We start from the raw sequence: 12,431 nt of genomic DNA, 5'->3' as shown, positions 1-12,431 counted from the left end.
AGTATAACATAGTGCTTAAAAGCATGGATTCTGATATAAGACTGTCTGAGGTCAAATCCTGGATCTGCCCTACCTTAGTTTCATTATTATAAGATGGGAAAAGAATAGTGCTAATCTTACAGAAATGTTGTTAGGAATAGTTGAGTTAATAAGAAAATTGCTTAGAATAGTAGCTGGCATAAAGAAAACACTCAGGTAACAATTAAGTTTTTCTCATTGCCCTTAGCATTTTGCAGTCTTACTGTGACATATTTAGTTGTGGATTTAGTTCTATTTATACTGTTTGGGCTACATGCGTTTCAAACTAAGAATTTTTTTTGCAGCAATTTTGGAAAATTCTTATCCAGTATGTTTTCTGTTTCCTATTCTTTTTCTTCCTGAAAATTATTTATATTTTACCCACTTTTTAATATTCCCTATAACTTTATCTCTTTGTACTATATTTTGGATAATTTTCCCTCTGGTTTACTAGTTCATGTAAAAAATAGACCAAAAAAAAAAAAAAAAAAGATAGGGAAACTCTGAGAAAAGAAGACTACTAAGTAGTGACTAGCTCAATTCAATCCCTATCAAAATTCCAATGGCATTTTTCACAAAAATAGAACAACCAACAGGTACATGAAAAGGTGCTCAACATCACTAATCATCAGGGAAATGCATATCAAAACCACAATGAGATATCAACTCACACCTGTTAGGATGTCTGTCATCAAAAAGATAAGGGAGAACAAGTGTTGGAGAGGGTGTGGAGAAAAGGGAACCCTTGTGCACTGTTGGCGGGAATGTAAATTTGTGCAGCCACTATGGAGAACACTGGAGGTTCCCCCCCAAATTAAAGATAGAATTATTACGTGATCCAGCAATCCTACCTCTGGGTGTATATCCAAAGGAAGTGAAAGTGGGATCTCAAAGAGATAATCTGCACTCCCACATTCATTGCAGCATTATTCACAGTGGCCAAGATATGGCAACAACAGAAGTGTCCATCAGTGGAAGAAGGGATAAAGTTGTGATATATGTGTGTGTGTGTGTGTGTGTGTGTGTGTGTGTGTGCAGATATCTGCACACACACACAGCCGTGTATATATATATATATTCAGCCATGAGAAAGGACATCCTTTCATTTGAGACAACATGGATGGACCTTGAGGGCTTTATGCTAAGTAAAATAAGTCAGACAAAGAGACAAATACTGTGTGATATCACTTATACAGTATATGGGATCTGAAAAAGCTGAACTCATATAAATGGAGACTAGAATGGTGGTTACCAGGAGCAGGGAGTTGGGGGAAAAGGGGAGATGTTGATCAAAAAAATATATAATTTTCAGTTTAAAAATGAATAAGTTCTCAGGATCTAATGTACAGCATAGTGGTTATAGTTAGTAATATTGTATTTTATACTTGAAAGTTTCTAAGAGAGTAGATCTTAAATATTCTCATTACGAAAAAGAAATGGCAGTTACGTGACATGATGCAGCTGTTAAGCTAGGTGTGTGTGAAGCTTAAAGTGGTGAGTAAGCTATAGTGGTTATCATTTTGCAAAATATGAGTGTATCAAATCAACACATTGTATACCTTAAAGTTATACAATGTTACATGTCAATTATATCACAATAAAGCTGGAAAAAAGAAAGTATATTATAATGCTACAATAATTTAAAAAGCGGTGTGACTCATGAATTGATAGGCAGATAAGTGGAAGAGTATAGAAATTCCAGAAATAGCCACAATACATGTGGGAATTTAGTATTTGATAAAGGTGGTATCTCATATCTCCACAAAAAATATAGCTTATTCAATAAAAGAACTAGAAGAAACTGTTAGACATTTTAAAAAAAGATCTGGATGTGAAAAAGACTTTTCTAAGTGTTAACACAAACCCAGAATCCATAAAAAAAAAGATGGATATGTTTGTCCTTGTAAAAGTAAATTTCTGCATGGCAAGAGCCTCCCAAAGCAAAGTCAAAAGTCTGGGTTCAACCCCAGGAAGAATATTTGCAACTCATGGCAAATTACGGTCTAATTTTCCCAATAGTTAATAGTTAAGTAGTTCTTTCAAGTCAATTAAAAAAAAAATCCATGACTTAATAAAAAATAGGTAAAGAATATGGACATAGTTCATAGAAAAGGAAATAAAGTAGCATTTTAACATATTAAAAGAATATGAAAGATGCAAAATAAAGTATACTGATATATTTTTCTCCTATAAGATTGATATAGATCAGTAATTCTCAGTCCTGGGTGCACATTATCATTACCTAAGAATCTTAAAAAATACTGATGCCCAGTCTCCAGGTCATTTAATCTCTCTGAGAGTGTCTTGGACATTGGTGGATCTTCAAAGATTCCTAGAAAATTCTAACATGCAGCTAGGGTTTAGAACCACTGGCATAGATTGAAAAAGCTTGATAATGTATTGGGTTGGCCAAAAAATGCCTTCGGTTTTTAAGTAAAAATAAAAGACACATTTTTCATTTTCACCAAGAACTTTATTGAACAATGTGTTCACCCTTTTGTTCCACTACCTTCTGCCATTTTTCAGGCAACTTCATAATTCCATCTTCCCAAAACTTTATCTTTTTGAGCAAAGAACTGTTCCAGGTGCCTTTTGCAGTCTCCAGGGAATTGAAATTTTTTCCATTAAGAGAATTTTGTAAAGATCTAAGTAAATAGAAATCCAAATGTGCAATGTCTGGTGAATATGGCAGATGAATCAGAACTTCCAGCCAAGCTGTAACAGTTTTTGCCTGGTCATCAAAGCAACATGCAATCTTGTGTTATCCTGATGGAAGAGTATGAGTTTTCTCTTGACTAATTCTGGATGCTTTTCGTCCAGTGCTGCTTTCAGTTGGTCCAGTTGGGAGTAGTACTTGTTGGAATTAATCGTTTGGTTTTCCAGAAGGAGCTCATAATAGAGGACTCCCTTCCAATCCCACCATACACACAATATCACCTTTGGATGAAGACCGGCCTTTGGTTTGGTTGGTGGTGGTTCATTTCGCTTGCCCCACAATTTCTTCCCTACCACATTATTGTACATATCCACTTGTCATTGCCCGTCACAATTTGTTTTAAAAATGGAACTTTTCATTACATTTAAGTAGAGAATCACATGCGGAAATACAGTCAAGAAGGTTTTTTTCGCTTAACTTACGTGGAACCCAAACATCAAAGCGATGAACATAACCAAGCTGGTGCAAATGATTTTCAATGCTTGTTTTGGATATTTTGAGTATGTCGGCTATCTCCCACGTGGTATAACGTTGATTGTTCCCAGTTAATGTCTCTATTTAATCGCTCTCAACTTCAACTGGTCTGCCTGACCAGGGAGCATCGTCCAGTGAGAAATCTCCAGCATGAAACATCTCAAACCACTTTTGACATGTTCGATCAGTCACAGCACCTTCTCCACACACTGCACAAATCTTTTTTTTGCATTTCGGTTGCGTTTTTACCTTTCTTGAAATAATAAAGCATAACATGCCAAAAATGTTGCTTTTTTCCTTCCATCTTCAGTATTAAAATGACTACACAAACCTTCATCAATTTTCATAAGTCTTTTTTTTTAAATGCCCGCTGATATGACAGCTGTCACATACAATCTAACAAAATTGTTTCAAATGGAATTAAAGACAACTGTGCACTACTAGAGCCATCTTAAGGAAAAAACTGAATGAACCTTTTGGCCCACCCAGTATCTTGGTGGAGTAGGGGGAATTAGTCTCATGGATTGCCATTGTACTATGAGTAAATCATACAACCTCTGTGGAGGGAAATTGGCAGTAGTTATCAAATTTACAGATGCACGCGTTCCTTTTGACCTGACAGTTTCCTTCTAGATATTTTCCTATACTCTCGCAAGGGCAACTTTGTACAAGATTACTCACTGTAACAATATTTGTAAAACAAAAGGCTGGAAATAGTCTAAATGTCCATTGATAGGTAACTACTTAAACACATTATAATAATCCATGCAGTGTCCAGCTAAAAAAATCACAAGGAAGCTCTTTATGTACTGATATGGAATGATTTATAAAGTATGTAAAGTGATAAAGGCAGGGGGCAGAAATCTGTATTGTGCTACCATTTGTTTAAGAAGGAAGATGTATTTATTTGCTTTAGAGGTATAAGATATTTTTGCACAGATACACTAGAAATTCCTAATGTTATTTGCCTCTGAGAAGAGAACCTTGGTGACTAGGGGCAACAGTGGGTGGGAAACTTTAAGTCATCCAAGCAGTAAGTGATAGAGCTGGAGTTTTCAATCTAGGTCTTTTGGATTCCAGAGTAGGTGTATTTCCCCTCTCGCTTCTACAAATAAAAACCTTTTATAAAGGCTCTCAAAATTTTGAAAGCCTATTTCCTATTAATCAGATATTCAAATCTCATACAATTCATAAGCATCATATATTTGTATGGTTTTCTTTTAAAGTGTAGTACTTTGAGAACTTTTGAAACTTGAATTGAAATGAACTGCTGCCTAGGATTTTATCTTTTCAAATCTCCAAACTAGTGGTCATTTGCCAGCTTAGATCATCCAGTTTGCCTATAACTGTATTAATTTTTTGGAGGAGGATAACGGGGAAACAGCTTTTGTCTCTTACAGAAACTTTTCTTTCTTTTCTTTTAAGGTTTCCATGGGTGAACTACGAAGATAGCAATCTCAACATTTCAATTCCTGTATTTAGTATTCATGGCAATCATGATGATCCTACGGGGGTAATTATTGGGTTCTTAGTTTGTTGAAATTTTAGGAACGATCAGTTTAGTTTGTCTTTGGAAAGCATTCTTTCACTTCTTCCCAGCAATTTGTAGTCAAATTGAGTCAGAAGTTCAAATTGACTTTTTATCATTCATAGAAGCTTTTATACTGCTTTTTTGATAATTTTTAAAAATCTGGAATAATAAATGGCATGTGGCATACACATTTATTTCATAAGTGCCAAGGTTAACAATAAGAACCAGGAGGAGGAATAAACACCTAACATTTGTATAATGCTTTACAGTTTACCAAGGGCTTTTGTATCTCTTATCACATAAATCTCACCTGTAGGAAATGAGGGTTTCATGAACAGTTTTAAATCTAAATTAGAACATCTTATTTTCTGTTTGATATGAAAGTACAGACTGTCCCTAGTTTATGAGGGTTCGACCTTAGATTTTTCAACTCTACAGTGGTGCGAAATGGATATACATTCAGTAGAAGCTGCACTTTGAAGTTTGAATTTTGAATATCTTTTTTGCGCTAACGATACGTGGGAAGATACTTTCCTGTGATGCTGGGCAAAGGCAGCGAGGCACAGCTCCCGATCAGCCACAAGGTCACGAGGGTAAACAGCTGCTACACTTACAGCCATTCTGTACTCATACAGCCATTCTGTTTTTCACTTACAGTACATTATTCAGTATATTACACAAGATACTCCATACTTTATTGTAAAAGTATTTATACCTTTGCCCAACTGTAGGCTAATGTACGTGTTCTGCGCATGTTTAAAGTAAGCTAGGCTAAGCTATCATTTCCGGTAGGTTAGGTGCTTTAACTGCATTTTTGACTTAACGGTATTTTCAGTTCACGATGGATTTATTGGGACCTAAACCCATTGTAAGTCGAGGAAGATCTTTAATAATAGGGCTCCTAAAATAATCTCAAAATACCTTTTTGTTTTATCTGGTCATTAATGTATTATAAATCACTACTTAGCTAGTCTTTTTTTTCTCACCTCTTAAGAGGTCTGCTTAATATGACAAGGCACTGATTTCATGGCTGTTTGTTATTTTTTAGTGGACAAGACATCATAAGTTTTGATGAAATGTTAACTTTGCATTTAGCATGTGATTCCAGTCGCAGTGGGTCACTTGTAATAGAAAAACGATAGCGAATACTTTTACTATTGTAATTTTGTTTTGAGAAGACATTATCCTAATCTAGGTTTTTGTAACTACTATATAAAATATACTTTTAATAAGTAATAATATGATATGCAGATTACTTATTTTTAGATATACATTTATATTATTTGAAAATACTGTCCATAGGTGGACTTACTCTGCGCCCTGGATATTTTAAGTTGTGCTGGATTTGTAAATCACTTTGGACGTTCAATGTCTGTGGAGAAGATAGACATTAGTCCGGTTTTGCTTCAAAAAGGAAGCACAAAAATTGCTCTATATGGCTTAGGTAAGATGGTTTTATTTTACTATTTATGTCAATAAATGTTTAAGCAGCTAGGAAACCAAATTCTGGAGTTAACTTTGCTGCTGTTTGGGGAAAAGTGAGGCAAATCTAATTATTCCTTATGGGTGACTTAAAAAAATGATAGAAGGTTTTGGTAGAAATTTTTTAGTATTTTATAAGCACCAATAGTCCTTGATACTTATTTTTAATAGCAGTTTTGGTGAAAAAATATTTTTCCTTTAGTATCTATTGTTTATTTTTTCTTTCCTTTAGACTCCGATAAAAATCCTGAACATTAGCATTTATCGAGTAATTAGAAAAACTGCATTTTGATATCTTGGAAGTCTTTGAAAGTTCTAAAGTTTCACTGCCCAATACAGTAATCATGTAGATACTGGGCACTTGAAATGTGGCTAGTCTGAATTGAGATATGCTATAAGTATAAAATACACATCAGAGTTCAAAGACTTAGGAAAAAGTGTAAAATACCTTTGGTATTTTGGGTTAAATAAAATATCTTAAAATTAATTTCACCTGTTTCTTTTACTTGTTTTAATATGGCTACTAAAAAATTTAAAATTACATATTTAGCCTGTTTTAGTAGCTCACATGATATTTTTATTAGACAGTGCTAATCTAGAGCTATCATTTACAATGGTCAGAAAATTTCCTTTACCAGCTTCACTATCTTCAACTTATTTAGTGTCCAGTAGGTAAAAGCTTGTTTTTGCTAGGCTTTATTCCATATGAATGGAAAACTATTTTTAGAGTGCATTCAAAGGCTATTTTTTGTGTTTTCCTTGGATTAAGTTCAGTTTGATTTGTTTTATGGATGCAATAGTTTTATTGATTTTGTAGTGTATAGAGTATTATAAAAATTATACTTCATGTTAAACCAACCTTAAAGTACCGCAAGAGAAATTGAGAAAAAAATTCACACTGCAGCTTCTACATAGTTTTTATTAGTTTTTGAGTGACTAGTATAATAGAAGCCTTAGAAAAATCTTATTTACTTCTTTTCTCTTTGTGTATGTTTTTTAAAGAATAATTATGATGGATGGTTTATTTAAATACTTTCTCTAGGAAGCTTCTCTAGGAAGCTTATAGTCTTTGCCCAATTTTCATGATTTCGCCAACAAGTAGAAAAGCATCGTGGTTATCTATATTTTAGAGATATGGAAAATGCGATCAAGGAATTATGTCTGATTTTGCAAGTGATAGAGCAGGAAGTGGAATATGCTTTTTTTAAAAACTACTAACAGATATTTTAATCACTGTAACGTTAGGGATCATATCTGCAGAAAATGGTTGATCCTCCTACTTTCAGACTAAGGACAGATCCCATTATGCCTCAGTCACTGCCAGAAGCAAAGTGCTTCAGTCATCCATTTTCTCCCAAACTCTCATCTCATCCTGTTCTGTTTTCCTTAACTGGACTCTGTCTCTACGCTCCACCCACTCCTCTCACCCCAGCTCTGTATACTCTAGAGCTCTTTTTAGTTAGCAAATTCCCTCATTTCATCAGTCTCTGAATGCTGCCTGTACTCTCTAACCCTCAGTGAAACTGAGTGGCCCCTGAGGTTACTGTGTCCCACGTAGTTCTCTCGTAGCCTCTTATGGGCTTTAGGGCAGAAGAGGTGGAGGGCAAGTCACTGTTCTCCTTGCTTCCTACTGACACCTCCTTTCCTGCCTGCAAACACCCTTGAAGCTAATTGCCAACTGGCTAAACTGGCTTCTCCATTCCCTCAATTTTCTTACTTGCCTACCTTCCAGTTTTGTCTGTTCTCAGTGCTTCGACACCCAAGTAGATCAACCTTCTAATGCCCTGGATTTTTTTATGTCTTGACATTTTTGTTCCAGTTATATGTTCTGCATGCCACCATCTATTTCATTGGCCACACTAGGAATTCTTTTTAGAAGCTAGACCTCTTCTAGCTCTTATACTTACGTGGTGTTGACCTTTCTTCCCAGCCCTTCCCTAATCACTCCATAAAGTAGCAACCTTGTCCTCCCAGTGATAATCCCCATCTTAGCATCCTGACTTTTTTCCCTTTTATAATATTTAAAATTGCAATTTTCATGTTTAATTGTTTTTGTTGGTCTCCTTCGCTAGACTAAGGTGATCCTTTAGGGAATAGGAAGAGTTATTTAAAAGTCATTAAATTATTAAAAACCACAGTATTTTTATTTAAAAGCATAATATACATAAGACGATTATTTTTAAATACATTTTTAATCTCATCCCCTGTAATATCTCTTCCTGTGTATTTTACAACGTATATGTTAAATCAAAAGTACATATATACTTAGAATAAATAAAGGGAGAGTGGAAAACAATATTATTAAAAATTTTAATAAGAATTTGAGCATAGAAAACTCAAATTTTTATTCCACATTTTCCAGATCTTGAAAGTATATATGCTTGACCTGGAAAACATTCTTCAAATGCAACTAACTGCTTAGCAGCTGTCAGGCATGAACCTGGAACATGTTTATTCGTAACTAATGACATCACATTTCGAATATCTCTCTAATAGGAAAGTGAAATACTCAGAGAAGCACATAATTTAGAAGCAAAACATATTCGTTTTTTAAAACCGAGTAAGAAACCACTTTTAAAATAATGTAATATCCATTTCAGGATCCATTCCAGATGAAAGGCTCTATCGAATGTTCGTCAACAAAAAAGTGACAATGTTGAGACCAAAAGAAGATGGGAACTCTTGGTTTAACTTATTTGTGATTCATCAGAACAGGTAAAAGTAGTCTCTGAAAATTTTTGAGTCAAGTATTGAGGTTCCCCAAATCTCTGTTTCCAAGCTTACCTATTTCAGTAAAATGCTCCTGATGCTTTGAAAGTTGTCAGTGCAGGATCAGGCAAGACTTCGATATGCACTGTGTGACTGCATCTTGAAATTGTTTTCAGTATATATTCATACTTACAAAGAATATTTCTAGCATATGGATAAGAAGAACCATAAAATGAATAATCCTAAATTCAGAAAGAAGTGGAACATTACCAGTACCCTACCCCATGCCCTTCCCTGATCACACGTTTTTCCTCAAACTCCAGAGGAAGCACTATCTTCAATTTTTATTTCATCTGTCCATAGCTTTTCTTTATTGTTTAATCACATACACATTCATTATGAGTATTTTTTATTTAGTTTTGGTATAACTGGAACACCATACTTTATATTTTGCAGTTGGCTTATTTTCTTCAACATTATGTTACTAAGATTCATCCATTTTGATGCTTAAAAGGGTAATTCATTTTCACTGATGTATACAGTTCAGCTTTCTCTCCTCTTAGTGAGTGTTTTGTGTTATTTCCAGATTTTTGCTTTTTTAAACCTTTTTGTTAGGAACATTCTTAGAGATTTTTCCTGGTACATATATACAAGTGTTTTTCCAGAATATTAAATATAGCTAGATCAACTTTCTTTTGTTAGTAGTTTTAAGAAATTTAATCTGTTGGCAGGGTGTAGGTTTGATTGAAAGGAATAGAGATTTGAAGAAGCAAGATTTATTATGTGATCATTATAGTAAAAAATAGTGTGAGATGGTAACAGTGATGGTAGTGAGAATGATATGTAAGGGACAAAGCTGAGAAGTTAATTAAGGAAGAATCTAAAGGGATTTGGGGCCTGATTATATAATTTATTATTTATTGAACAGATATTTATGGACAGCAGAATACTGTGGTACTTACCCATCACTGGTACTCGGTGAAAGAAAGGCTTTAGGGGGCAGTCTTATGTTGCCTTATGTATATTCTTGAATAAACAGTGTAGTTAAAGGAGGAGCAGTCCAGAGTTTTGATATGTGTGGTCTCCATATAACAAACTGGGAGTTTGTTCCTTCTCTTGCTGAGGGCTTTCCAGTTCTGCTACACTTTGTACTTTCCCAAGGTAGGGATAAGTCAGAAGGAACAATTATCAGCGATTCCAAGCCAGAATGAAAGTTTGGAATGGCAGCATTGGTTAGGGGAATGGGTAGTATAATGTTGGTATGGCTGGTTACTGGTGATGTTAATAATCTTGATCATTCAATTAAGGTGGTGTAGACCAGGTTTCTCTGCTGTAGAGGTCCCATTTTCTACTTTGTAATTAATAAATATTTGGGGAAAAATACATTGAGACTATGTGAACATCCTGTTTCAACGTAAACTTTTGCCCACAAATTTTAGCATCCATTGGTGGATCTTGTTTCCAGCAATTAATACTGTGGTGGTGTTTCTGATTTTTTTTTTCCCTCATTCTTTTTATAATTATTAATTGAAATTCTTCTGTTAGGAAAATTTGTCCCTTCTCATTTATGTACTTATTCATTCATTCATTTATTTATGTTACTGTGGACTCAGGGATGTTTATTTAATTCTTTGAGTTATAATCCAATCCTTTAATTTTTTGATGTTGTTTTTGTTGCTCAGGTTGTTTCGACTCTGACCAGTGGGAGCTTTTTTACATTGGCTTCTATGTCCTTTCAACATGCCCTCTTCCTTTTTGTTTTTTGAGCATGTCCTTAACCTAGTACCACAAGATGCTCCTGGCTCATCTTGTATTTTTCTCCTCAAGCCCTGGAATCAACCACTTCTCCAAGGAGTCCTAATTGCTTTTATTGGAGAGTGGTATTTTGAAACCCAGATATGGCCACTAAATGTGCTTATTGCTACTGTGGGTCTCTTAGCCCTCATGACTAGAGTTAAAGAAATATATGTATATTCACTAATCCATGCATACATGTCTGTATGTATACATGTGTTAAAAAAACACAAACAAGCACGAGTTCATACTGATTCGAATCCAGCCCTACAGGATTCATTTTTGTCTTTTCATATTTGTGACTTCTTTCTCTAACAGTTAGAAACCTTGATTGTATTACCTATGGTATGTTTACTTATTTTTTTCAGTACTGGTTGACATAACAAAGTAATTTCAAAATTGCTGACCCATAGCTCTGTGAGAAACAAATTTGCCAGCTAGGCTACAGTGTTTGTATGTTATTTTAGTCCTTAGCCTTACTATATCTAGTCAAAAACACCACTTTCTAAAGTTACTTTGGTCGGTTCCTTTTCCCTTACCCCTTCATTGTGGTTATAATAGTTTTTTTGTAATTCTGTTAGGTTCATTTGTCATCCTCTGCATTCTTAGGTACTTCTTCTGTTACTGTTTTCAGGGTATTATAAAAAACAGGTTTTCTCATATTAAGTGAGAATTCTTGAGCCTTTTACATTTTACTTTATTTTCCATTTGTTTCTATATGTGGACCATTCTCTTGAGCAAAAGAAGGTAAACCCTGAGCAATTTTGTCATGCAAAATATTTCCACAAAGATGTTTTGATCAGCTTCTAGGTCACAAATCAGAGTCAGCCCACCAGCATAATCTTCCCTTTACCAGTGCTCCATTAAAGCATAGTTACATCATGTCGTATTTGAGTTATTCTGCGTTTCTTCAGTAATTGTGATAGGATCATAACGTTTTTTACATAAAAAATGTTTTTTACATAAATATTCCTAGATACATGAGCTTCTCTGATTTCACTTCCTGCTCTTCCTTGCATTCATTCTGCTTAGCCACGCTGGTCTCCTTGCTGTTCTTGAACTCACTGAATACATTCCCACGTCAGCGCCTCTGCCATCAGCTCATCCCTCTGCCTAGGACTTTCTTCCCATGCACACCTGATCCCTTTTTTAAGTTCTCTGCTCATTTGTCTCCTGTCAGAGATGCCTTCCCTGACCACCCTTTGTATAGTAGCCTCCCTTTTCCATGTAATTTTTCCCTTTATTTTTCTTTATAGCACCTGTCACTACCTGACAAATTATATATGTGTGTGTGTGTGTGTGTGCGCGCGCGTGTGTGTGTGTGTATGCATAAACATATTGTATTATTGCTAATTTCCCCCACAATGAGCAAGGACTTTGTTCATTGCTATGTCTTCAGTATCTAGAAGAGACCTGGGAAACCTGACACATAGTAGACACACAGTAAATATTTGTTCAATGAATGAATGTCAGTTTGCCTTAAGTGAATGCTGGTTGAAGTATTTGAACACTTTTACTTAAATTCTCAGTGATATAAATCAGTATTAGGGAAAACTTTTTTTTTTTGTCTTCCTCTCTTTGGGTTTTCACATATCTTTTAATAATAGCAGCTAATCTAGGTATAAAATGAGAGTTTGAAAATCACATATTCATACAATATTTTATTTAATATTGAAAACTCTTATCTCTGTGTAAGACTGACATTCT

The 12,431-nt window shown here is 34.8% G+C and overlaps 1 protein-coding gene across 1 annotated transcript in view; it reads left to right on the top strand.

Annotated features, from left to right (window-relative positions):
* The window catches only part of MRE11 (MRE11 homolog, double strand break repair nuclease), a 65,394-nt gene that overhangs the window by 10,848 nt on the left and 42,115 nt on the right, over nucleotides 1-12,431 (top strand). Inside the window, exons 5-7 of the mRNA XM_079929101.1 lie at nucleotides 4,634-4,721; nucleotides 6,042-6,183; nucleotides 8,822-8,936. Of these exons, the coding sequence (XP_079785227.1) occupies nucleotides 4,634-4,721; nucleotides 6,042-6,183; nucleotides 8,822-8,936 (345 nt within the window). The remainder of the gene's footprint in view (nucleotides 1-4,633; nucleotides 4,722-6,041; nucleotides 6,184-8,821; nucleotides 8,937-12,431) is intronic.

Source organism: Stenella coeruleoalba, assembly GCF_951394435.1.
Source record: "Stenella coeruleoalba genome assembly, chromosome: 8".
Lineage (NCBI taxonomy): Eukaryota > Metazoa > Chordata > Mammalia > Artiodactyla > Delphinidae > Stenella > Stenella coeruleoalba.
This window is presented reverse-complemented; position numbering and strand designations above follow the sequence as displayed.